At 46.7% G+C, this 27,615-nt stretch overlaps 1 protein-coding gene across 1 annotated transcript in view; it reads right to left on the bottom strand.

Annotated features, from left to right (window-relative positions):
• Positions 1 to 648: 648 nt before the first annotated feature.
• Positions 649 to 27,615, bottom strand: part of slc11a2 (solute carrier family 11 member 2) — a 34,743-nt gene continuing 7,776 nt past the window's right edge. Inside the window, exons 4-15 of the mRNA XM_077204351.1 lie at positions 27,007 to 27,126; positions 26,363 to 26,469; positions 22,594 to 22,664; positions 22,443 to 22,510; positions 22,203 to 22,358; positions 21,157 to 21,315; positions 20,977 to 21,063; positions 19,779 to 19,898; positions 19,520 to 19,669; positions 13,343 to 13,416; positions 8,590 to 8,743; positions 649 to 1,883 (exon numbers count right to left, since the gene is read on the bottom strand). Of these exons, the coding sequence (XP_077060466.1) occupies positions 1,776 to 1,883; positions 8,590 to 8,743; positions 13,343 to 13,416; positions 19,520 to 19,669; positions 19,779 to 19,898; positions 20,977 to 21,063; positions 21,157 to 21,315; positions 22,203 to 22,358; positions 22,443 to 22,510; positions 22,594 to 22,664; positions 26,363 to 26,469; positions 27,007 to 27,126 (1,374 nt within the window). The 3' untranslated portion in view covers positions 649 to 1,775. The remainder of the gene's footprint in view (positions 1,884 to 8,589; positions 8,744 to 13,342; positions 13,417 to 19,519; positions 19,670 to 19,778; positions 19,899 to 20,976; positions 21,064 to 21,156; positions 21,316 to 22,202; positions 22,359 to 22,442; positions 22,511 to 22,593; positions 22,665 to 26,362; positions 26,470 to 27,006; positions 27,127 to 27,615) is intronic.

Below are 27,615 nucleotides of genomic sequence, written 5' to 3'. Positions count from 1 at the left end.
GTCCTGCCTGAAGCCGAGGTGTCTGGGGAACCGCTGGTGTTCGGGAGATTAGCTGTACACCAGACCCGACTAGTTCATCACTTACTGAACTACTGACTTCTAGACTCCAGCGAGGCTTCTAGCACCACCCTTGTGGAAAAGAAGTGCACTTAACTATTAAATGAGCACTTCCAACCTGTTTCTTAAACTGTCAGGGCTCTCAAGTGTCACGCATTTCGGTCTTTTGTCCCGCAGTCCCGCCACACATTGCATTTCTCACGCGGAAAAACTATTTATAATATATTTAATGTTCATTACTGTCTCTAAACACACTCAGGTACACCTTTCAAATGTCGAATTAAATTAAGTTTTACTCTGAAGTACATTTTAGATCATGTCTTGATAATCTTTTGTAGTGCTTTAAAGAAGAGCACGTGTTTCGATGTGTTGACTCAAGCACATGTACAGTACTTGTGTTGATGAGTATCTGCGGTACTAAACTACAGGTTTATTTATGGCATAAACATGATGTGAAGTGATTGATGCGTTTGACAGGCATTACCTGAAGTCCGTCTAACTCACTCTCGTCTCCGTGCCACAGATTCACACAGTTCTGCCTCAATTGTTGTTGGTTTCTGTAGCAATCAAACATCTGACATAAAACTTGAAGCTGGTGACATTTTGGACTTTTATTTGTTTGTCAGCATGTACAGTTGAATAACGTTCATCAGGTTCATCAGGGCATATTGATCCTGTCTAGCAAATATAAATAAATCTCAGCCATTCTTCATGTTTCACAGCATGGAATGTGTTTAAAACAAACAACAGAACGAAACACGGGTTACGCCACAATAACTCACATCTGTTATTAAGAGAAACACTAACAGTGAATTAGAGTCATCCCGACTGGCATTTCAGAGCACAAACATGAATGAGACGAAACTTCGGAAGATGTAGAATATGACATGGAAAGAAACAGTTTGTCGAATTGATTTAAAGGCACTTTTGTGGCTTCTTGAAAGGTTTTTGAAAAGCTGCATCTAATCGTAACTATACGTCAGTCAGAATCCCGTTTTGTTCTCAAACGCCTCACTGGTATTATATTGTCAAATCAAGGCGGAAAATCTGTTGACCAAACAGATGAAGGTTTGAAGTATTCCTGCACAATAACAGAATCTTAAAAAATGGAAAAAATCAGCATGGATGTGAAATGATTAAATGAAAATGATGATGGATGAAAGATTTATTGACGTAAAGGAGAACCAGAACGTTTGCTTTCCGCCCAGATAAAGACTGTTGGACGATAGGATTCATGAGCTGACGGGCGTCTGGTGCCGCTCCTTCAATAAAATAAATACTCATTCTTCTTTGATTCAGCTATTTCCTTAAAACACATGTTTAAGTGTGAAAATATTACTACAGGTCATAAAAAACAACAAATATGTAAAAACCTTTAAATTACTGTTGAAATCATCCAGTCTGCCGTTCATCAGCAAACGAGTCATTAGTAAGTTAGTGTGTCATAAACTGACTTCGTACGGTTGAATTGTCTTCACAGACTGTTCTTTTGTCATTTTAGTAATGAATAATTTTAAAGGCATATTTCTGCAGCTGTTGCTGTAAAGAACTTATTTCAGTAGATCTACTCTATCAGTTCTGCCAGACCTACAAAAGTAGATTTATAAAACGTGGTAAAGGAAAATAAACAAATATTTGGATTGTACTGTTTCTCACAGTATGGACGTTCCTCACATTAGAAGAAAAAACGTAACTTTGGATGCGATCATGCGTTTGGTTCAGGAATCGAACTCTGGCTGTTCATCGATGAGAACGGCTGGTGGAAACTGATCCGATCCTCTGAAGTCCAGCCGAGAGACGCCGAGAGCGATCAGACAGATCCAGACCTGAGGACAGGAGAAACAGCACATCACACACTCTCACACACTAATAACTGATCATCCATACACACAGGGAACCTGAGATTCCCACCTGACTCACAACATGCACGTATGCAAAAAAAACAAGCCTAGAGCGCCATCTGCTGTTAAAAACTAGCCTAGAGCGCCTAAATACTAGCTTAGAGCGCCATCTAATGTTAAAAACTAGCCTAGAGCGCCTAAATACTAGCTTAGAGCGCCATCTAATGTTAAAAACTAGCCTAGAGCGCCATCTGCTGTTAAAAACTAGCCTAGAGCGCCTAAATACTAGCTTAGAGCGCCATCTGCTGTTAAAAACTAGCCTAGAGCGCCATCTGCTGTTAAAAACTAGCCTAGAGCGCCATCTGCTGTTAAAAACTAGCCTAGAGCGCCTAAATACTAGCTTAGAGCGCCATCTGCTGTTAAGAACTAGCCTAGAGCGCCATCTGCTGTTAAAAACTAGCCTAAAGTGCCTAAATACTAGCTTAGAGCGCCATCTGCTGTTAAAAACTAGCCTAGAGCGTCTAAATACTAGCTTAGAGCGCCATCTGCTGTTACAAACTAGCCTAGAGCGCCTAAATACTAGCTTAGAGCGCCATCTGCTGTTAAAAACTAGCCTAGAGCGCCTCCTGCTGTTAAATACTAGCCTAGAGCGCCTAAATAGTAGCTTAGAGCGCCATCTCCTGTTAAAAACTAGCCTAGAGCGCCTAAATACTAGCTTAGAGCGCCATCTGCTGTTACAAACTAGCCTAGAGCGCCTCCTGCTGTTAAATACTAGCCTAGAGCGCCTAAATAGTAGCTTAGAGCGCCATCTGCTGTTAAAAACTAGCCTAGAGCGCCTAAATAGTAGCCTAGAGTGCCTCCTGCTGTTAAAAACTAGCCTAGAGCGTCTAAATACTAGCTTAGAGCGCCATCTGCTGTTAAAAACTAGCCTAGAGCGCCTCCTGCTGTTAAACACTAGCCTAGAGCGCCTAAATAGTAGCTTAGAGCGCCATCTGCTGTTAAAAACTAGCCTAGAGCGCCTAAATACTAGCTTAGAGCGCCATCTGCTGTTAAAAACTAGCCTAGAGCGCCTAAATACTAGCTTAGAGCGCCATCTGCTGTTAAAAACTAGCCTAGAGCGCCTCCTGCTGTTAAATACTAGCCTAGAGCGCCTAAATAGTAGCTTAGAGCGCCATCTGCTGTTAAATACTAGCCTAGAGCGCCTAAATAGTAGCTTAGAGCGCCATCTGCTGTTAAAAACTAGCCTAGAACGTCATCTGCTTTTAAAAACTAGCCTAGAGCGCCTCCTGCTGTTAAATACTAGCCTAGAGCGCCTAAATAGTAGCTTAGAGAGCCATCTGCTGTTAAAAACTAGCCTAGAACGCCTAAATACTAGCTTAGAGCGTCATCTGCTGTTAAATACTAGCCTAGAGCGCCTAAATAGTAGCTTAGAGCGCCATCTGCTGTTAAAAACTAGCCTAGAGCGCCTAAATACTAGCTTAGAGCGCCATCTGCTGTTAAATACTAGCCTAGAGCGCCTAAATAGTAGCTTAGAGCGCCATCTGCTGTTAAAAACTAGCCTAGAGCGCCTAAATAGTAGCTTAGAGCGCCATCTGCTGTTACAAACTAGCCTAGAGCGCCTAAATACTAGCTTAGAGCGCCTAAATACTAGCTTAAGGTGCGTTCACACCGCCGCCGACTTGAGCTTCCAAAGCGGCTGGAAGTCATTCATTTTCAATGGAAGCTGGCTTCTCTCAGCTAGCCTGGTAATACCAGACTCTGCTACTTCACTTTGCTTCGTACACAGAGTCTGGGATAGCATAATAGAGAAGTGTTTTCTCTCTCGCTAGGGGGCGCGTACTGAAGTTTAAAATCATTGGTTACCCGTAAGCCAATCAGATAAGTTTGTTTATGACGTATGTTATGCGCCGACACAGCCGCATCGAACCACAGACATCATGCATCGAACTCAAATCTATGATCGAACTTCCACTGTAAACACTTGATGATGCGAGCGAAATACCCGAGTGAACATGGCTGTAAACGACTTTTTTGATCTGTGAGTGATGTAATAGAATGACTGCTGCGCTTGACAGGGCACAAACGAGCAGAGAGAGAGAGAGAGAGAGCCCCGGCCGCGCGCGCGCACTCCCACGTCTACAAACAACACGAGCGCTGTCTTGCTCTCTCTCCCTCGCGCATATTCATAAAAATCAATCGACAAGATAGTAAGAGGTCGGAAGACCGCGGTTTCACGTGGAGCATTTGGAGATTTTTAGAGATTATAGACTCTAGGAACAACATCTCAATGAACAACATCTCAACTATAAAGGCCTGTCTCATATAAGTTAGACGCCTATCTCAAGTACAAGCCGGTGCAGTTCGACGATTTGGGCAAATAAAAGCCCGGGCTATTATTTGAAGTTCTACGGTATTTAAGACCTGGAAAAGAAAAGAGACACTGACCTGTCAAAAGGCTCGCCAGTTTCTCGCTGACGATCGGTAATAGTTGATAAATTAAACTTTTCCCAAAGGGAGTAGGGCCACAACATCACCTCCATTCAAAATGTTTAACACACACTCTTCGTGTTCGGGCTTCAGTTTGCTAATGCCGGGAATATTCTCCACAACAGAGCGAATTGCATCCGCGTCTCCATATCAGCGGTCGTTTTCGATTTCCCTGACCTAATCTTAAACACGGCGCTTACCGACTACGTCACGGCTTTCAGCCCGCCCTCTGTTGGTTGATTGGCCAGGCTGTTTTCAGGCCGGTGGAAAACAGAAAGATAGGCTGCTATCTCAGACTGACTACAGGAGCGAAATGAAATTAGCGGAAGTAGGAAGTCTGACGTAGTCAGGCTATCTCTCAGCTGCAAGGAGCGTCAAATCCCTCGGCGTCGCGTTTTGGGCGTTTTGAGCGTTTTCAGCGTCAATCAGAAAGTTGAAAGAAGCTCAACTTTATGGTAATTAGCTATGACGCGGTTCAGCGGCAAGCAGCGGCAAAACGCCAGAAACCAATCAGAATAAAGACGTCCTTCACTCTGGCTGATTCCGGAGAAACATACGATGTGAACTTTCGTTCCTACCAAAACATTAGTTCCGAGAAAATGGAGGAGAAGCTGATAATCGCTGTTGCTGGGTTTCCTAACATATATGATATGACGTTGTTTGCTTACAGGGACCAGTTACAAAAGAACGAGGCATGGGAATGCAATTCATTTGCTCACGGTGACAAAGATTTGACCAATTGCACTAATGCAAATAATAGCCTAATGCAAATAATAATAATAATAATAGCTAATTATAATTTTTTTCCCCGACCAAAAGTGACCAAAACAGTTATAAAAATGCTGTCATTATAAAAGGTTTCTTCAATGTATTGCTTGTTTTTTTCTGTTTATTACATTTCATGTTGTGACACTTCTCTTCTCCCTGCTACGTCAGAGCGTCCAAAGCGTCAACGAGCTTCCCCGTGCTTTTTGACAAGCGTCCTTGACAGAGCGGCCAGAGCTTCTTTGACGCTCAAGTCGGCGGCGGTGTGAACGTACAGTTAGAGCGCCATCTGCTGTTAAAAACTAGCCTAGAGCGCCATCTGCTGTTAAATACTAGCCTAGAGCGCCTAAATACTAGCTTAGACCGCCATCTGCTGTTAAAAACTAGCCTAGACCGCTATTTGCTGTTAAATACTAGCCTAGAGCGCCTAAATACTAGCTTAGAGCACCATCTGCTGTTAAAAACTAGCCTAGAGCGCCATCTGCTGTTAAAAACTAGCCTAGAGCGCCATCTGCTGTTAAATACTACCCTAGAGACGCAATCTGCTGCTAAATACTAGCCTAGAGCGCCATCTGCTGTTAAATACTAGCCTTGAGCGTCATCTGCTGTTAAAAACTAGCCTAGAGCGTCATCTGCTGTTAAAAACTAGCCTTGAGCGTCATCTGCTGTTAAAAACTAGCCTAGATCGCCATCTGCTGTTAAATACTTGCCTAGAGCGCCTAAATACTAGCCTAAAGCGCCACTTGCTGTTAAAAACTAGCCTAGAGCGCCATCTGCTGTTGAAAACTAGCCTAGAGCGCCATCTACTGTTAAAAACTAGCTTAGAGCGCCATCTGCTGTTAAAAACTAGCCTAGATCACCATCTGCTGTTAAATACTAGCCTAGAGCGTCATCTGCTGTTAAAAACTAGCCTAGATCGTCATCTGCTGTTAAATAATAGCCTAGATCGCCATCTGCTGTTAAATACTAGCCTAGAGCGCCTAAATACTAGCCTAGAGCGCCACCTGCTGTTAAAATATAGCCTAGAGCGCAATCTGCTGTTAAATACTAGCCTAGAGCGCCTAAATACTAGCCTAGAGCGCCACCTGCTGTTAAAATATAGCCTAGAGCGCAATCTGCGATTAAATACTAGCCTACTAGCCTATCTGCTGTTCAAAACTAGCCTAGAGCGCCATCTGCTTTCAAAAACTAGCCTAGAGCGCCATCTGCGATTAAATACTAGCCTAGATCGCCATCTGCTGTTAAAAACTAGCCTAGATCGCCATCTGCGATTAAATACTAGCCTAGATCGCCATCTGCGATTAAATACTAGCCTAGAGCGCCATCTGCTGTTAAAACTAGCCTAGATCGCCATCTGCTGTTAAAACTAGCCTAGAGCGCCATCCGCTTTCAAAAACTAGCCTAGAGCGCCATCTGCGATTAAATACTAGCCTAGATCGCCATCTGCTGTTAAAAACTAGCCTAGAGCGCCATCTGCTGTTAAATACTAGCCCTAGAGCGCCATCTGCTGTTAAAAACTAGCCTAGAGCGCCATCTGCTTTCAACAACTAGCCTAGAGCGCCATCTGCGATTAAATACTAGCCTATAGCGCCATCTGCGATTAAATACTAGCCTAGAGCGCCATCTGCTGTTAAAAACTAGCCTAGAGCGCCATCTGCTTTCAACAACTAGCCTAGAGCGCCATCTGCGATTAAATACTAGCCTATAGCGCCATCTGCGATTAAATACTAGCCTATAGCGCCATCTGCTGTTAAAAACTAGCCTAGAGCGCCATCTGCTGTTAAAAACTAGCCTAGAGCGCCATCTGCTGTTAAAATCTAGCCTAGAGCGCCATCTGCTGTTAAAAAAAGCTAGAGCGCCTAAATACTAGCCTAGAGCGCCACCTGCTGTTAAAAATATAGCCTAGAGCGCCATCTGCTTTTAAATACTAGCCTAGAGTGCCATCTGCCGTTCAAAACTAGCCTAGAGCGCCATCTGTGATTAAATACTAGCCTAGAGCGCCATCCGCTTTCAAAAACTAGCCTAGAGCGCCATCTGCGATTAAATACTAGCCTAGAGTACCATCTGCTTTCAAAAACTAGCCTAGAGCGCCATCTGCGATTAAATACTAGCCTAGATCGCCATCTGCTGTTAAATACTAGCCTAGATCGCCATCTGCTGTTAAAAACTAGCCTAGAGCGCCATCTGCTTTCAAAAACTAGCCTAGAGCGCCATCTGCTGTTCAAAACTAGCCTAGAGCGCCATCTGCGATTAAATACTAGCCTAGAGCGCCATCTGCTGTTCAAAACTAGCCTAGAGCGCCATCTGCTTTAAAAAACTAGCCTAGAGCGCCATCTGCGATTAAATACTAGCCTAGAGCGCCATCTGCTGTTAAAAACTAGCCTAGAGCGCCATCTACTGTTAAATACTAGCCTAGAGCGCCATCTGCTGCTAAATACTAGCCTAGAGCGCCATCTGCGATTAAATACTAGCCTAGAGCGCCATCTGCTGTTAAAAACTAGCCTAGAGCGCCATCAGCTTTCAAAAACTAGCCTAGAGCGCCATCTGCGATTAAATACTAGCCTAGATCGCCATCTGCTGTTAAAAACTAGCCTAGAGCGCCATCTACTGTTAAATACTAGCCCTAGAGCGCCATCTGCTGTTAAAAACTAGCCTAGAGCGCCATCTACTGTTAAATACTAGCCCTAGAGCGCCATCTGCTGTTAAATACTAGCCCTAGAGCGCCATCTGCTGTTAAAAACTAGCCTAGAGCGCCATCTGCTGTTAAATACTAGCCCTAGAGCGCCATCTACTGTTAAATACTAGCCCTAGAGCGCCATCTGCTGTTAAAAACTAGCCTAGAGCGCCATCTGCTGTTAAATACTAGCCCTAGAGCGCCATCCGCTGTTAAAAACTAGCCTAGAGCGCCATCTGCTTTCAAAAACTAGCCTTGAGCGCCATCTGCGATTAAATACTAGCCTATAGCGCCATCTGCTGTTAAATACTAGCCTAGAGCGCCATCTGCTGTTATCTGCTGTTAAAACTAGCCTAGAGCGCCATCTGCTGTTAAAAACTAGCCTAGAGCGTCATCTGCTGTTAAATACTAGCCTAGAGCGCCATCTGCTGTTAAATACTAGCCTAGAGCGCCATCTGCTGTTAAAAACTAAGCTCATAATCTATTCGATGCATTCGGAAAAAATTGGAATCGATCCACGAATCGCGATGCATCGATATACTGTCCCAGCCCTATTAAATACAGACTGTCACTAGCAGCTGATCACGCGTGTTATAAAGAGAAACCTCGTAGCTCCAGCTGTTCTTACTCTGTCACTGGATATGATGGAATATTGATGTCTAAAACTTTATCTGACGAACTGCTGACCTGCAGGATCCGCACAACTGAGCCATTCCAATGAAGGATGCTTTGAGTCTAGAGTTCAGATACTGCACATGATCTCACCAGATAGATGACGAAGCTCAGATACGCGATGGAGAGGAGGGCAGAGAAGACGTAGAGGACGGTGCTGTTGAGAGCCGTCACGTACACCACCACGAAGTACATGTTGATGGCACACACCAGCAGGATGAGCACACCACCGCTGATCTTCCACACGCTGCAAACACAGAACAATCCTCAGTACACAGGAAAACAACAGGACTGGAGCTGTTGATCAGATCTATACTGCAACTCCACCTACTGAAACAGCTGACTGATTGGATGAAGTTTATCTCACTGATCGCTATTTTCCTCTGTGATTCATAGTTTTCACGTGTCATTTTTCACATTTCACATACACGCTCTTCGTGCTAGTGTAAAGTGGCAGAGGGAATCGATACACAAAAGCGAGTAATAAAAAAATGCGCTCACTATTTCAGGGTTCCCAAACCTTGGTTGACTTTAATTTCAAGTACCTTTCTTTTTTTTAATTCTTTTTTTCAGTCAGCAAGACAGAAGTACAGAATAAAAGTAGTAATAGTATCTGTCCATTTGCTGTTGTTTTTCTTCATTCTTTTTTTTTCAGAACAGTACATACACCTAACTCTGAACAAGAGAGAATATGGAGGAAGACGGAACAGTAAAACACAGGATCATTAATTCAGCCTATTTCAACCCTCTTTAGGAATAACAGAGATGACTGCTTCCCTCCAGGTGTGAGACATCTTTGAATCTTTAAGAACAGTATTGCAGGCCCTATGAAGGCTAGGTAACAGCTCAGTTCGAAATGCTTTATACCAATCCGAAGGGAAGCCATCTGGGCCAGGTGACTTAGTTCGATTTCAGTTATTGCAGCAGTCAAAATTGTATTATGTTCTTCTGGGACAGTTGGTAAGTTAAGAGATTTAAGAAAGGCTTCAATTTGTTGTTCATTCTCCAACGGTGGTTGTGAGTACAGAATTTTGTAGTATTTCTCAAAGGAATTTTGTAGCTCTTCTTGTTTATACTGTAAAATATTGGAAGTTGGATGCTTTATTTTGTATATGGTATTATCTGCTCTTTGTTTTCGTAACCTCCTTGCAAGAATTTTAGCCGATCTAGGTCCGGATTCATAGTATTTTTGTTTAGCAAAAATCATATTTTTTTCTATTTCTTGGGTATATAATAAGTCAATTTCATTTCTGATTTTCTTAATTTTGGTCAGCAAATTAGAGGTTGGTGCCCTTTTGTGTTGCACTTCAAGGATTTTTAATTCTTTGTTAAGATCAGTAAGTCTTAATTGTTTGTTTCTTCTATTGTAGGCACTCCAAGATATAATTTTCCCACGAATAACTGCTTTTAAAGCATCCCACACTATTACCGCATCAACCTCTCCCTTATCGTTTTCCTCCAGAAACTGTTTTATTTCCTTTCTCATCAGAGCCACAAATTGTGGATTATTTAAAGCACTTGTGTTCAATCTCCACAATGTTTTTCGTGGATTATCACTGATATGGACCCCACAAGAAACAGATGCATGATCAGACAAATCCGTAGAGCCGATGTCACAAGAACTTATTTTGGAGCGATCTCTCTTAAACACAAAAAAGTAATCTATTCTAGAGTATGTATTATGGGGGAATGAATAAAAAGTGTAGTCACGTCTAAGTGGATTGAAGTCTCTCCAAAGGTCTAGTATACCCAATTCCACCATGAGATTGCTAACTTTCTTATGTAATGATTTAGTAGGTACATTTTTGGATGCATCTAATTCCGGGTTGAGGCGAAGATTCCAGTCACCTCCGCAGATTACCAGTCCTGTTGCTTTCACCATTAAATCAAACATGATCCTATACAGACCAAAACTGCTTCCAGGAGGAACATAAACATTACATATTGTAATTATTGCATTATTTATCTTTCCAGTAACCATTATTTACCTCCCCTCCTTATCAGAAATCTCTGATATATACTCAAAAGGTATTTTTTGTGAGATTAAAATTATTACCCCTCTTCTTCGACCAGATTTATAGGATGAATAATACGCCCTTGTGTACCCCATTCTTCTCATTTTTTCATGTTCTGTTAAAGACAGATGTGTCTCTTGTAAGAGAACAATCTGAGCCTTTTCCCGCTTCATTTTTGATAAAATTTTACTTCTCTTGACTGGGTTTGAAATGCCCTTCACATATACTATCTTAACGTCTTGTATATTCATACTTTTCTTATCTGATGAACCCCTATAAGGCACAGATATGCACCATATCTAGTTTTATAAAGCTTATGCACCAACAAAATCTCTCCCATAGAACATGTATTAAACAAAAACGGACAAAGAAAACAATGACATCATTATCATGATGAAACCAAAATAAAACCTATGTTTCCAAGGTTGAGGCTCGTATCAAGAGAGCCTTGCAAGGCCGTGAATGGTCATGGTCCCAATAGGGAGACGTCCCACCTCGTCGCAGAGACGGGGCCCTATATATTGTCCACACACTAGCAAGATTTTGTATTGCAAAAAACATAAACATACACAAAATTTGGTTGTCCCGACCCATAATTATATTAACTAAAAAATAAAAGAAGTAGGAACCCTTTAAATGGAGTAACTGAAAAATTAACAGTAGCCCTACTCAATTGTTATAATTGTAAAAATAAATCGAAAGGGACAAGTAACTCATTCCTCTAGCAAAAATGAACGACCTTTGTGAGGTGACCTTACAGCATCAATAATCCTCAATAGAAGATAGTCTTCTGAATCCCTGGAGCTTTTCCTTGAATCGTGCATGATGGCTTTTCTGTGTATTTTCCCTCGTTGCACCGCCGCTCCGCGCATGTCGTCGTCTTCTCATCATCTGCCTCGAAGACAAGAGTTGAATCTCCTCATGATCCGGGACTGCTGCGGGCAGTACGGTGACGACAGGAAACCCGCGAGCAGCCATGTCTCTCGTCGCTTCCGATGCGTCCTGGTAGAGACGGGTGCCATCCTCATAAAACACCCGCATCTTTGCTGGATATGGGGTCTGAAAACTGATGCGTTCATTTTTCAGTATTTTTTTAGCATCCGCGTACTAGTTGCGTTTTTTAAGCACTTCAACTGGAAAGTCATGGTCAACAAAGAAACGCGTTTCATCACAGAATACTTCTTTTTTCTGCCATGCTTTCCGGAGAACCTATTCTTTTGTACGGTAACTCCCAAACTTTACCACGATAGAGCGGGGCTTCCACTGCACGCTGTCCGGCTTTCGAGACAGTGCTCGATGTGCTCGTTCAATCCTCCGATCCCGGTCGTCAGGAAGGTCTAGCGCTTTTTTAAACAAATTATCCAGAAAAGGAACCATATCGGCCCCTTCCTTATCTTCAGGTATCCCGTAGATCCTCAGATTCTCCCTATGTGCACGACCCTCCTGCTCTATCAGCCTAGATTCCAGCTTAGCTTGACGTTGGGATAGCCTCTTAATTAGCGTCGATGCCGCTTGTAGCACCGTCTCTGTTTCCTCCTTATTCTTCTTTCCGCTTCATCCAGTCTGTCGTTCACGCCTTGTAATTCTTGTTTAATGTCCGCCAGCTGCACGTTATTATCTTTTCTAAATTCACGTAGTTCGTCCAGGATACGTTGCATGCTAGGCTCAGGTGTATCGCCGCCCTGAATGCTTAGCTCCTCGGTCACCATGGCTCGAAGTGGTCTCGTCCTCAACCAAATTTGCAGTTTTCCTACTTCTGGTAGAAACCCCCTTTTCCATCTTGACAAAAATTCCCAGGTATTAACAAAAGGAGTAACTTAGGGGTATATTTTTAAGACACCGGCGTCGGGAGCTATCAAATTAGGCTGGCATCCTCTCGCTAGCGGAACCGGAAAACTTCAAGGACCTTTCAAGCACTTTCCAGGTCCAATACCCTCAAATTCAAGGACTTAATGGGATACATTTCAAGTGAGAGCATGGTCACGTCGTGTTACCTTGTTTTCCGTGTTACACGAAAAAAGCATTTTTTTGCATTTATTTTTTACCATATGACAGAGATCTGATATTCTATTTGTCGTATTTATGTTTTGCATAAAACTGAAGAATATTCAGTACATCCTTTACTGTATTCTAAAATGATCTGATATTAACTTTTGCATGGATTTTATTCCTGGGATTTTTAATGACTACACGGGGTCAGGACCTCGGTTTAATGTCTCATCCAAAGGACGGTGCTCTTTGATAGTATAGTGTCCCGTCACTATACTGGGGCGTTAGGACCCACACAGGGTGAGCGCCCCCTGCTGGCCTCACTAACACCTCTTCCAGCAGCAACCTGGTTTTCCCAGGAGTCTCCCATCCAGACACTGTCCAGCCTCAGCCCTGCGTAGCTTCAGTGGGCAACCAGTCTTGGGCTACAGGGTTATATGGCTGCTGGGCCAAAGTAGCCTAGTGTTTATTAGTTCTAAATGCTCCTGTAGTTTACTGTGTTCAGACTTAAGTTTTGTTTGACTACATTCACGAAGTATACTTACTTGGAAAAAATGTAATAAAATGTTCATATATCTGACTGCTTGTATCAATTGACAAAAATGAAGCCATGTGCAGTGATATTGCAACGCATCATGATGCATTGTGATATTTATTCGAATCAAAACGTTGACACAATCGTAATGGAATTGAATCATGAGACCCCCTAACAGGGATATTAAAAGACCAAATTCATTATACAGCTTACTGAAAAAGTATATACAGGCGAACAGATGAACACAGAATATAAACATAGCCCGTAGTTTCTCGAGTTTGCACTAAAGTAAGGTATAGATACTCACAGTCCGTTAGCGAAATCGTTCATTAGTGACGTCAGACTGGTGAAGGTCAGGATGGGGATCAGAGCAAACGGCAGCTGTTGGAAACAGAGCAGAAGATCAGAAGAGCTGGAGTGTCTACGGCGTCAGGAGTGTCTACGGCGTCAGGAGTGTCTACGGCGCCAGGAGTGTCAACGGCGTCAGGAGTGTCTACGGCGTCAAGAGTGTCTACGGCGTCAGGAGTGTCTTTGGCGACTAGTGTCTCTACGGCGACAGGAGTGTCTACGGCGTCAGGAGTGTCTACGGCGTCAGGAGTGTCTATGGCGACTAGTGTCTCTACGGCGACAGGAGTGTCTACGGCGTCAGGAGTGTCTACGGCGTCAGGAGTGTCTACGGCGTCAGGAGTGTCTACGGCGTCAGGAGTGTCTACGGCGTCAGGAGTGTCTACGGCGTCAGGAGTGTCTACGGCGTCAGGAGTGTCTACTGCGTCAGGAGTGTCTACGGCGTCAGGAGTGTCTACGGCGTCAGGCGTCAGGAGTGTCTATGGCGTCAGGAGTGTCTACGGCGTCAGGAGTGTCTACGGCGTCAGGAGTGTCTCTACGGCGACTAGTGTCTCTATGGCGACAGGAGTGTCTACGGCGTCAGGAGGGTCTACGGCGTCAGGAATGTCTACGGCGTCAGGAGTGTCTACGGCGTCAGGAGTGTCTACGGCGTCAGGAGTGTCTACGGCGTCAGGAGTGTCTACGGCGTCAGGAGTGTCTACTCATCAGGAGTGTCTTTGGCGTCAGGAGTGTCTACGGCGTCAGGAGTGTCTACGGCGACAGGAGTGTCTACGGCGACAGGAGCGTTTACACACGAGTATCTACGGCGTCAGAAGTGTCTACGGCGTCAGGAGTGTCTACGGCGTCAGGAGTGTCTATGGCGACTAGTGTCTCTACGGCGACAGGAGTGTCTACGGCGTCAGGAGTGTCTACGGCGTCAGGAGTGTCTATGGCGTCAGGAGTGTCTACGGCGCCAGGAGTGTCTACGGCGTCAGGTGTGTCTACGGCGTCAGGAGTGTCTACGGCGTCAGGAGTGTCTACGGCGTCAGGAGTGTCTACGGCGTCAGGAGTGTCTACTCATCAGGAGTGTCTATGGCGTCAGGAGTGTCTATGGCGTCAGGAGTGTCTACGGCGACAGGAGTGTTTACACACGAGTGTCTACGGCGTCAGAAGTGTCTACGGCGTCAAGAGTGTCTACGGCGTCAAGAGTGTCTACGGCGTCAAGAGTGTCTACGGCGTCAAGAGTGTCTACGGCGTCAAGAGGGTCTACGGCATCAAGAGCGTCTACGGCGTCAAGAGCGTCTACGGCGTCAAGAGCGTCTACGGCGTCAAGAGCGTCTACGGCGACAGGAGTGTCTACGGCGTCAGGAGTGTCTACGGCGACAGGAGTGTCTACGGCAACAGGAGTGTCTAGGGCGTCAGGAGTGTCTACGGCAACAGGAGTGTCTACGGCGTCAGGAGTGTCTACGGCGTCAGGAGTGTCTACTCATCAGGAGTGTCTATGGCGTCAGGAGTGTCTATGGCGTCAGGAGTGTCTATGGCGTCAGGACTGTCTACGGCGTCAGGAGTGTCTACGGCGTCAGGAGTGTCTACGGCGTCAGGAGCGTTTACACACGAGTGTCTACGGCGTCAGAAGTGTCTACGGCGTCAAGAGTGTCTACGGCGTCAAGAGTGTCTACGGCGTCAAGAGTGTCTACGGCGTCAAGAGCGTCTACGGCGTCAAGAGCGTCTACGGCGACAGGAGTGTCTACGGCATCAGGAGTGTCTACGGCATCAGGAGTGTCTACGGCGTCAGGAGTGTCTACGGCGTTAGGAGTGTCTACAGCGACAGGAGTGTCTACGGCGACAGGAGTGTCTACGGCGACAGGATTGTCTAGGGCGTCAGGAGTGTCTACTCATCAGGAGTGTCTACGGCGACAGGAGTGTCAACGGCGCCAGGAGTGTCTACGGCGTCAGGAGTGTCAACGGCGTCAGGAGTGTCCACGGCGCCAGGAGTGTCTTTGGCGACTAGTGTCTCTGCGGCGACAGGAGTGTCTACGGCGTCAGGAGTGTCTAAGGCGACAGGAGTGTCTACGGCGACAGGAGTGTCTACGGCGACAGGAGTGTCTACGGCGTCAGGAGTGTCTACGGCGTCAGGAGTGTCTACGGCGTCAGGAGTGTCTACGGCGACAGGAGTGTCTACGGCGACAGGAGTGTCTACGGCGACAGGAGTGTCTACGGCGACAGGAGTGTCTACGGCAACAGGATTGTCTACGGCAACAGGATTGTCTAGGGCGTCAGGAGTGTCTACTCATGAGGAGTGTCTACGGCGACAGGAGTGTCAACGGCGCCAGGAGTGTCTACGGCGTCAGGAGTGTCAACGGCGTCAGGAGTGTCTACGGCGCCAGGAGTGTCTACGGCGCCAGGAGTGTCTATGGCGTCAGGAGTGTCTACGGCGTCAAGAGTGTCTACGGCGACTAGTGTCTCTACGGCGACAGGAGTGTCTACTCATCAGGAGTGTCTATGGCGTCAGGAGTGTCTATGGCGTCAGGAGTGTCTACGGCGACAGGAGTGTCTACGGCGACAGGAGTGTTTACACACGAGTGTCTACGGCGTCAGAAGTGTCTACGGCGTCAAGAGTGTCTACGGCGTCAAGAGTGTCTACGGCATCAAGAGTGTCTACGACGTCAAGAGTGTCTACGACGTCAAGAGTGTCTACGGCGTCAAGAGAGTCTACGGCGTCAAGAGCGTCTACGGCGTCAGGAGTGTCTACGGCGTCAGGAGTGTCTACGGCGTCAGGAGTGTCTACGGCGTCAGGAGTGTCTACGGCGTCAGGAGTGTCTACAGCGACAGGAGTGTCTACGGCAACAGGAGTGTCTAGGGCGTCAGGAGTGTCTACGGCAACAGGAGTGTCTAGGGCGTCAGGAGTGTCTACTCATCAGGAGGGTCTACGGCGACAGGAGTGTCTACGGCGACAGGAGGGTCTACGGTATCAGGAGTGTCTACGGCGACAGGAGTGTACGGCGACAGGAGTGTACGGCGACAGGAGTCTACGGCGACAGGAGTCTACGGCGACAGGAGTGTTTACACACGAGTGTCTACGGCGTCAGAAGTGTCTACGGCGACAGGAGTGTCTACGGCGACATGAGTGTTTACACACGAGTGTCTACGGCGTCAGAAGTGTCTACGGCGACAGGAGTGTCTACTCATCAGGGGTGTCTACGGCGACAGGAGCGTCTACGGTATCAGGAGTGTCTACGGCGACAGGAGTCTACGGCGACAGGAGTCTACGGCGACAGGAGTGTTTAAACACGAGTGTCTACGGCGTCAGAAGTGTCAACGGCGACAGGAGTGTCTACGGCGACATGAGTGTTTACACACGAGTGTCTACGGCGTCAGAAGTGTCTACGGCGTCAAGAGTGTCGTCAAGAGTGTCTACGGCGTCAAGAGTGTCTAGGCCGACAGGAGTGTCTACGGCGACAGGAGTGTCTACGGCGACAGAAGTGTCTACGGCGTCAGAAGTGTATACGGCGTCAGGAGTGTCTACTCATCAGGAGTGTCTACGGCGACAAGAGTGTCTACGGCGTCAAGAGTGTCTACGGCGTCAAGAGTGTCTACTCATCAGGAGTGTCTACTCATCAGGAGTGTCTACTCATCAGGAGTGTCTACTCATCAGGAGTGTCTAAACATCAGGAGTCTCTAAACATCAGGAGTGTCTACGGTGTCAGGAGTGTCTACGGCGATACGAGTGTCTACGGCGTCGGGAGTGTCTACTCATCAGGAGTGTCTACTGCGTCCGGAGTGTCTACACACGAGTGTCTACGGCAACAGGAGTGTCTACGGCGACAGGAGCGTTTACACACGAGTGTCTACGGCGTCAGAAGTGTCTACGGCGTCAAGAGTGTCTACGGCGTCAAGAGTGTCTACGACGTCAAGAGCGTCTACGGCGTCAAGAGCGTCTACGGCGACAGGAGTGTCTACGGCATCAGGAGTGTCTACGGCGTCAGGAGTGTCTACGGCGTCAGGAGTGTCTACGGCGACAGGAGTGTCTACGGCGACAGGAGTGTCTACGGCAACAGGATTGTCTAGGGCGTCAGGAGTGTCTGCTCATCAGGAGTGTCTACGGCGACAGGAGTGTCAACGGCGCCAGGAGTGTCTACGGCGTCAGGAGTGTCAACGGCGTCAGGAGTGTCTACGGCGCCAGGAGTGTCTATGGCGTCAGGAGTGTCTACGGCGTCAAGAGTGTCTACGTCGTCAGGAGTGTCTTTGGCGACTAGTGTCTCTACGGCGACAGGAGTGTCTAAGGCGACAAGAGTGTCTAAGGCGACAGGAGTGTCTACGGCGCCAGGAGTGTCTACGGCGTCAGGAGTGTCTACGGCGTCAGGAGTGTCTACGGCGTCAGGAGTGTCTACGCGACAGGAGTGTCAACGGCGCCAGGAGTGTCTACGGCGTCAGGAGTGTCTACGGCGTCAGGAGTGTCTACGGCGTCAGGAGTGTCTTCGGTGCCAGGAGTGTCTATGGCGTCAGGAGTGTCTACGGCGCCAGGAGTGTCTACGGCGCCAGGAGTGTCTACGGCGTCAGGAGTGTCTAAGGCGTCAGGAGTGTCTACGGCGCCAGGAGTGTCTACGGCGTCAGGAGTGTCTACGGCGACTAGTGTCTCTACGGCGACAGGAGTGTCTACGGCGTCAGGAGTGTCTACGGCGTCAGGAGTGTCTACGGCGTCAGGAGTGTCTACGGCGTCAGGAGTGTCTATGGCGTCAGGAGTGTCTACGGCGACAGGAGTGTCTACGGCGACAGGAGTGTTTACACACGAGTGTCTACGGCGTCAGAAGTGTCTACGGCGTCAAGAGTGTCTACGGCGTCAAGAGTGTCTACGACGTCAAGAGTGTCTACGGCGTCAAGAGAGTATACGGCGTCAAGAGCGTCTACGGCGTCAAGAGCGTCTACGGCGTCAAGAGCGTCTACGGCGACAGGAGTGTCTACGGCGTCAGGAGTGTCTACGGCGTCAGGAGTGTCTACGGCGTCAGGAGTGTCTACAGCGACAGGAGTGTCTACAGCGACAGGAGTGTCTACGGCAACAGGAGTGTCTAGGGCGTCAGGAGTGTCTACGGCAACAGGAGTGTCTAGGGCGTCAGGAGTGTCTACTCATCAGGAGTGTCTACGGCGACAGGAGTGTCTACGGCGACAGGAGGGTCTATGGTATCAGGAGTGTCTACGGCGACAGGAGTGTACGGCAACAGGAGTCTACGGCGACAGGAGTCTACGGCGACAGGAGTCTACGGCGACAGGAGTGTTTACACACGAGTGTCTACGGCGTCAGAAGTGTCTACGGCGACAGGAGTGTCTACGGCGACATGAGTCTTTACACACGAGTGTCTACGGCGTCAGAAGTGTCTACGGCGACAGGAGTGTCTACGGCGACATGAGTGTCTACGGCGACAGGAGCGTCTACGGTATCAGGAGTGTCCACGGCGACAGGAGTCAACGGCGACAGGACTCTACGGCGACAGGACTCTACGGCGACAGGAGTCTACGGCGACAGGAGTGTTTACACACGAGTGTCTACGGCGTCAGAAGTGTCTACGGCGACAGGAGTGTCTACGGCGACAGGAGTGTTTACACACGAGTGTCTACGGCGTCAGGAGTGTCTACGGCGTCAAGAGTGTCTACGGCGTCAAGAGTGTCTACGGCGTCAAGAGTGTCTAGGCCGACAGGAGTGTCTACGGCGACAGGAGTGTCTACGGCGTCAGAAGTGTCTACGGCGTCAGAAGTGTATACGGCGTCAGGAGTGTCTACTCATCAGGAGTGTCTACGGCCACAGGAGTGTCTACGGCGTCAAGTGTCTACGGCGTCAAGAGTGTCTACGGCGTCAAGAGTGTCTACGGCGACATGAGTGTCTACTCATCAGGAGTGTCTACTCATCAGGAGTGTCTACTCATCAGGAGTGTCTACTCATCAGGAGTGTCTACTCATCAGGAGTGTCTACTCATCAGGAGTGTCTACTCATCAGGAGTGTCTACTCATCAGGAGTGTCTACGGTGTCAGGAGTGTCTACGGCGATACGAGTGTCTACGGCGTCGGGAGTGTCTACTCATCAGGAGTGTCTACTGCGTCCGGAGTGTCTACACACGAGTGTCTACGGCAACAGGAGTGTCTACGGCGTCATGTTTCACTCGTGTACCTGCATGCTCTGCAACACGTTGAGGAAGTCGTTCATGCCTGTGAGATGCCGCACATCCTGAAAGACAGCCACCAGGAGAGTGGGGAATATGGCGATGGAGCGCGTCAGCAACACGCGAGCGAAGCGAGACCAGCGCAGGTTCAGGAAACCCTGCGAGAAAAAGCAGCTCGTACAGATGCACATTCCCAAATGCAATGCCATTACATGAACACATACAAAGGAATAAAGCTGAAACATGCAGATCTGTAGCTTAACATACCTCCATCACAAACTGACCAGAGTAGGTTCCCGTCATAGTTGAACTCTGTCCTGCCGCAAGGATCCCAATCGCCCAAATATAAAGCGCAGCGGGGCCAAAAAAACAGCCCAAGACCACACCCTTCAATCACAGGAAGACAAAAGAAACCATTCATTCATAAACCCACAAACCTTACATGAACCACGTCAGTATTGGACTGAATATAAAATTGCAGTGATTATTTTAATTAAAGTGGAAAACTACAGGCAAAACAATTTTTTCATGCACTTATAAGATTTTAGCTGTTTCTAAAATGACTATTGGAAAGAAAACATTCAAGAGACACATTTAAGTGAAATCTACAGACGCAAATATATAAAGTGCAATAAAATGAATCTTTAAAGGCAGTGAGTTTGAGTCAGAAATCTCTACTTCAGCAGCTTTACAAACACCAAACTTTTATTCATAGCTATATTCTGAAGGTTTGTTCAGATATAATTCACCTGATTTAGGCAACATTTTACTTTCATTTGAATATTCCATAAAACTTGTCATACAAAAATTTCTGTAATTCTTAAATATAAATCAATTAACTAGGAAAGTATGGTGATATCTATTAGTTTAATTGTTTTCTATTCAGCTGTCTTGAGCTATTAAGCATGAACTCTTGACCAACAGGTGGCGCCATCACCAAACTCCTCAGCTCATATCAAGTTATGAAGATGCTGATCCTCAAGGTCTGTTCACCGTCTGATGCAGCTCACGAGAAGGGCAAGGTTATCAGATTGCGTAGTTGTGCTCGTTTTCTTTGTGATAATAATGCAATGAAACATGAAAAATTGTGCAACATCATTTTTGGCCCCATGCAAAAGCAAGAGAGAACCAACCAAATATTAATAACTGAATATGTTGTTGTCAATGTGGGCTTTTTCCCCATCAGCCTTTTTTTCCCTGTGCATTTTAATTGCATAGTAAAATAATACCTAGCTGTAGTTTGCCTTTTTTGTCACTAATTTTGTCAGATAAACACTTTAACCAAGATTAGTGTTTTGTTCTTCCCTCATATTTAACATGTTTAATAAATATGAAATATTTTCCTCTTATTTTGATGGTTTAATCAAACTTGTAGTGTCATTAAAAACTAATCTCCCTCCGGCTGTGACTTTTGGACACTAGTGTATTCATTGTGAAATTATTCCAATGATTTTTCCTGCCATACCCCTTTGTAGATGTCGACTTCCAGCGTCTCGTTGTTGGCTGGGAAGAGATCGCTGTGAGGACTTCCAGACGCATTACACTGCTGGCCCTGAAGGGAACATGTCAACCAAGAGTTCAGATGAAGCGCACTCAAACACACCGATATAAGAGTCTGTAACAGGAGGCAGATATAAGTCCTCACCACTTCCATGTTTGTCTTGCCATAAAAGGCCTCAGCAAAGACGGCCACCACAAAAACATTGATGAGGAAGGAGACGAAGAGCGCGATGGTGGACTCGATGAAGTAGTACTTGTTGGCCTCCTTCAACTCCTTCTTGTTGCCTCGATCGACGTCTCGTGACTGGAGCAAAGATAAACACCAATCAGCCAAATATGTCAGATTAAACATCAGATGGATTCAGCGCAGGTGTAAAACCAATTATTGTATTAACACAAATGTTTTTATTGATTTATTCACTTATTTTACCAAAATTATGTAGTATAAAACATATATAAGTATGAAATTACATTGTGTTTTTTGTTTAATTGGATTGTCTTTGTAAAAAATACCCTTTTTGAATAAACTTCTACTTTTCTGCTATAAAGCGTCTCTTAATGTCCTGTTTTTACTCGCGTCTGAACCTCGACCGACTGAACAGAAGAAATGAACCGGAGAAGATTTACACCTTAAAAGGAGGCGGAGCCTAAGAGACACCTACCCATTACATCATCACCACTGACCAATGGGAGTGCGAAGGTGTTTACGAGCCGGAGCGACCTGTTTCGAACTCTCGAAACAAACTCCAAATGAACTTCATTTTTGCCTGATTTTGTTAGAAATGTTTCACAGCAGTTCTTCACTTTTGCTTGAAGTATATTGTTGCCTTTAATGTCAAATTTATGCCGAAATACAGAAAATGCTGTTTGAAAACTCTGAGATGGAGTTTAGCTTGTCTGGCCATGGGACATCAGCTAACTCTGCACTGATTCTTGTCTGTCTGTCTGCTAACAGCACAAAGTTATATGACCTATGCCTTCAAACTAATGTATGTGAGATGATCAGGTCTGGTGCTCTTAGGTTTGTGGTTGGGTCTAACACTGATCAGATCTGGTGGTGTTAGGTTTGTGGTTGGGTCTAACGCTAACCCTAACCCTAACTCTGATTAGCTCTGGTGGTGTTATTTTTGTGGTTGGGTCTAACACTAACCCTTACTCTAACTCTGATCAGATCTGGTGCAGTTCACCAACCTTAACGAGAGCAGAATGCAGATAGATGTTGTGAGGCATTATTACGGCTCCCACGATCCCGACGGCCTGCTTGAGCTGCTCGGATCCACAGCCGCTGCAATACGGCACAAACATGCCCTTCAGAACCTCCGCCTGGTCCGGAGCCACTCGCACATACTGCAAACACACACACACACTCAAACACTGCAGAGAGTTGTCTACCTCACAGAGCCAGTCTACAGAGAACGTGCTTTACTGAACCTCGTAGCCGAAGCTGATAGCCATGATGGTGATGAGGAACCCAAAGAAAGCCTCCAGCTTCCTCAGACCTGACCAAAACAAACCAGACATGCTCATCAGATCGAGATACGAGCCGCTCTCTTCACTCTCACTGTCTTCAGTGCTGACCTACCGTACTTGTCCAGAAACAGGAACACAAACGTGTCGATGATGGTTATCAGCACTCCAGCCCACAAAGGAATCCTGCAGGAGAACAAACACAAGCTTCCTCAAGATCAACTCTAATAAACTCAAACAGCAAACATTAAAACCCTCAAAACAAAAAATGTAATTCAGTTAGGAGCTAGTTATTTATCAGATTCCCAATTTCAATTGTCTTCAGAGGAAAAAATGGGTTTGCTTAACTCTCTTTATGATAGTGATAGACAAGAAACTAAGAGAGAGTTGCTGAGAGTATCAGTGATATATTTCACATATCTGATATGACATTATATCGAGAAAACCCACTGAACTGATGCCACAAATGTTTAAATTATTGTTCGCCACAGCCCTAAAGACTGACCTCCTAAAGACTGACCTCCTAAAGACTGACCTCCTACAGACTGACCTCCTACAGACTGACCTCCTTAAGACTGACCTCCTAAAGACTGACCTCCTAAAGACTGACCTCCTAAAGACTGACCTCCTACAGACTGATTTCCTACACAGTGATCTCCTACAGACTGACCCTAAAGACTGATCTACTACTGACTGATCCTACAGACTGACCTCCTACAGACTGACCTCCTACAGACTGACCTCCTACAGACTGACCTCCTACAGACTGACCTCCTACAGACTGACCTCCTACAGACTGATCTCCTACAGACTGATCTCCTACAGACTGATCTCCTACACAGTGATCTCCTACAGACTGACCCTAAAGACTGATCTCCTACAGACTGATCTCCTACAGACTGATCTCCTACAGACTGACCCTAAATACTGATCTCCTACAGACTGACCCTAAAGACTGATCTCCTACACACTGAACTCCTACAGACTGAACTCCTACAGACTGAACTCCTACAGACTGAACTCCTACAGACTGAACTCCTACAGACTGAACTCCTACAGACTGAACTCCTACAGACTGATCTCCTAAAGACTGACCTCCTACAGACTGACCTCCTACAGACTGATCTCCTACAGACTGATCTCCTACAGACTGATCTCCTACAGACTGATCTCCTACACAGTGATCTCCTACAGACTGATCCTAAAGACTGATCCTAAAGACTGATCTCCTACAGACTGATCTCCTACAGACTGACCTCCTACAGACTGAACTCCTACAGACTGATCTCCTACACAGTGATCTCCTACAGACTGACCCTAAAGACTGATCTCCTACAGACTGATCCTAAAGACTGATCTCCTACAGACTGACCTCCTACAGACTGAACTCCTACAGACTGATCTCCTACACAGTGATCTCCTACAGACTGACCCTAAAGACTGATCTCCTACAGACTGACCTCCTACAGACTGATCTCCTACAGACTGATCTCCTACAGACTGATCTCCTACAGACTGATCTCCTACAGACTGATCTCCTACAGACTGACCTCCTACAGACTGACCTCCTACAGACTGAACTCCTACAGACTGAACTCCTACAGACTGAACTCCTACAGACTGATCTCCTACACAGTGATCTCCTACAGACTGACCCTAAAGACTGATCTCCTACAGACTGATCCTAAAGACTGATCTCCTACAGACTGATCTCCTACAGACTGATCTCCTACAGACTGACCTCCTACAGACTGACCTCCTACAGACTGAACTCCTACAGACTGATCTCCTACACAGTGATCTCCTACAGACTGACCCTAAAGACTGAACTCCTACAGACTGACCTCCTACAGACTGAACTCCTACAGACTGAACTCCTACAGACTTATCTCCTACAGACTGATCTCCTACAGACTGACCTCCTACAGACTGACCTCCTACAGACTGATCTCCTACACACTGATCTCCTACAGACTGACCTTCTACAGACTGACCTCCTACAGACTGACCTCCTACAGACTGATCTCCTACACACTGATCTCCTACAGACTGATCTCCTACAGACTGACCTCCTACAGACTGACCTTCTACAGACTGATCTCCTACACACTGATCTCCTACAGACTGATCTCCTACACACTGATCTCCTACAGACTGACCTCCTACAGACTGACCTCCTACACACTGATCTCCTACAGACTGACCTCCTAAAGACTGATCTCCTACACACTGACCTCCTACAGACTGACCTCCTACAGACTGACCTCCTACAGACTGACCTCCTACAGACTGATCTACTACCAAATGACCTCCTAGAGACTGACCTCCTACAGACTGATCTCCTACAGACTGACCTCCTAAAGACTGATCTCCTACAGACTGACCCTAAAGACTGATCTCCTACAGACTGATCTCCTACAGACTGACCCTAAAGACTGATCTCCTACAGACTGACCCTAAAGACTGATCTACTACTGACTGATCCTAAAGAAATGACCTCCTACAGACTGACCTCCTACAGACTGACCTCCTACAGACTGACCTCCTACAGACTGACCTCCTACAGACTGATCTGCTACACAGTGATCTCCTACAGACTGAACTCCTACAGACTGAACTCCTACAGACTGAACTCCTACAGACTGAACTCCTACAGACTGATCTCCTACAGACTGACCTCCTACAGACTGATCTCCTACAGACTGATCTCCTACAGACTGATCTCCTAAAGACTGATCTCCTACACCGTGATCTCCTACAGACTGACCCTAAAGACTGACCTCCTACAGACTGATCTCCTACAGACTGACCTCCAACAGACTGACCTCCAACAGACTGACCTCCTACAGACTGACCTCCTACAGACTGATTTCCTACACAGTGATCTCCTACAGACTGACCCTAAAGACTGACCTTCTACAGACTGACCTCCTACACAGTGACCTCCTACAGACTGACCTCCTACAGACTTATCTCCTACACACTGACCTCCTAAAGACTGATCTCCTACAGAATGATCTCCTACAGACTGATCTCCTACAGACTGATCTCCTACAGACTGATCTCCTACACACTGATCTCCTACACACTGATCTCCTACACACTGACCTCCTAAAGACTGATCTCCTACAGACTGATCTCCTACAGACTGATCTCCTACAGACTGATCTCCTACAGACTGATCTCCTACAGACTGATCTCCTACAGACTGATCTCCTACAGACTGATCTCCTACAGACTGATCTCCTACAGACTGATCTCCTACACAGTGATCTCCTACAGACTGACCCTACAGACTGACCTCCTACAGACTGACCCTAAAGGGCGGCGGTGGCTCAGTGGTTCATGTAGGTTATCTACAAACCGAAAGGTTGGTGGTTCAATCCCCGGTTCCACCTGACCAAGTGTCGAGGTGTCCATGAGCAAGACACCTAACCCCAACTGCTCCCGACGAGCTGGGTGGCGCCTTGCATGGCTGATACCGCCGTCGGTGTATGAATGTGTGTATGAATGGGTGAATGTGAGGCAACTATGTAAAGCGCTTTGGTGGCCATTCGGTCTGTGAAAGCGCTATATAAATGCAGTCCATTTACCATTTAAAGACTGATCTCCTACAGACTGATCTCCTAAAGACTGATCTCCTACAGACTGATCTCCTACAGACTGACCCTAAAGACGGATCTCCTACAGACTGATCTCCTAAAGACTGATCTCCTACAGACTGACCCTAAAAACTGATCTCCTACAGACTGACCCTAAAGACTGATCTCCTACAGACTGATCTCCTAAAGACTGACCCTAAAAACTGATCCAACACACTGACCTCCTACACACTGATCTCCTACACACACTTAGAGGAACAGTGTTTGATCATGGTGATGTACCTGCCGACCGACAGCAGATTGAAGGCAATGGCACAGCCGATGACCTCCTGCATGTCAGAGCCGATGATGGCCAACTCCACCATCAGCCACAGGATGATCCGAGGCACCTACACAGAACAGGAAACGCTTCAGCACAGAACAGGAAACACTTCAGCAAGGGAACAGGAAACACTTCATCACAGGAACAGGAAACATTTCAGCACAGAACTGGAAACACTGCAGCAAGGGAACAGGAAATACTTCAGCACAGAACAGGAAACACTTCAGCACAGAACAGGAAACACTTCAGCACGGTAAAAGGAAACACTTCAGCACGGGAACAGGAAACACTTCAGCACAGAACAGGAAACACTTCAGCACAGGAACAGGAAACACTTCAGAACAGGAAACACTTCAGCACAGAACAGGAAACACTTCAGCACAGCAAACACTTCAGCACAGGAACAGGAAACACTTCAGCACAGGAACAGGAAACTTCTTTTTGCAGCATCTCTTCTCTTCTCTGATGACGAGGGCGGGGCAACCTGTCACTCACATGAGGATCCACCAATAACAAACCACAACCATCCAATGAATTCCCCATGGACACATTCAAGCCCCGCCTACTACTTTCTCCAGGCTGTTGGTCTCGCTCAGGAACGTACCGTGGGATAGTGGCGGTTGCAGACCTCGGCGAGATGCATTCCGGTGACGACCCCGAGCCGAGCGGCCAAACGCTGCAGCAGGAGCCCGATGATGGTGGAGCCCAGGAGCACCCAGAGCAGCTGCAGGACACACACACACACACACAGGTTACACAGGTCACACACACAGGTTACACAGGTCACACACACACAGGTTACACAGGTCACACACACAGGTTACACAGGTCACCCACACACACAGGTTATACAGGTCACACACACAGGTTACACAGGTCACCCACACACACAGGTTATACAGGTCACACACACACACACACACACAGGTTACACAGGTCACACACACAGGTTACACAGGTCACACACACACACACACACACACACAGGTTACACAGGTTACACACAGGTTACACAGGTGTCACACACACACACACACACACACACACACACACACAGGTTACACACACACACACAGGTTACACACACACACACACACACACACACACACACACAGGTTACACAGGTCACACACAGGTTACACAGGTCACACACACACACAGGTTACACAGGTCACACAGGTCACACACACAGGTTACACAGGTCACACACACA

This window comes from Siphateles boraxobius, unplaced genomic scaffold, assembly GCF_051911475.1.
Source record: "Siphateles boraxobius isolate OS27281-9 unplaced genomic scaffold, OSU_SipBor_1 5, whole genome shotgun sequence".
In the NCBI taxonomy this organism is placed as follows: Eukaryota; Metazoa; Chordata; class Actinopteri; order Cypriniformes; family Leuciscidae; genus Siphateles; species Siphateles boraxobius.
Note: the sequence above shows the minus strand (reverse complement) of the source record. Positions and strands in the feature narration are given on the sequence as shown.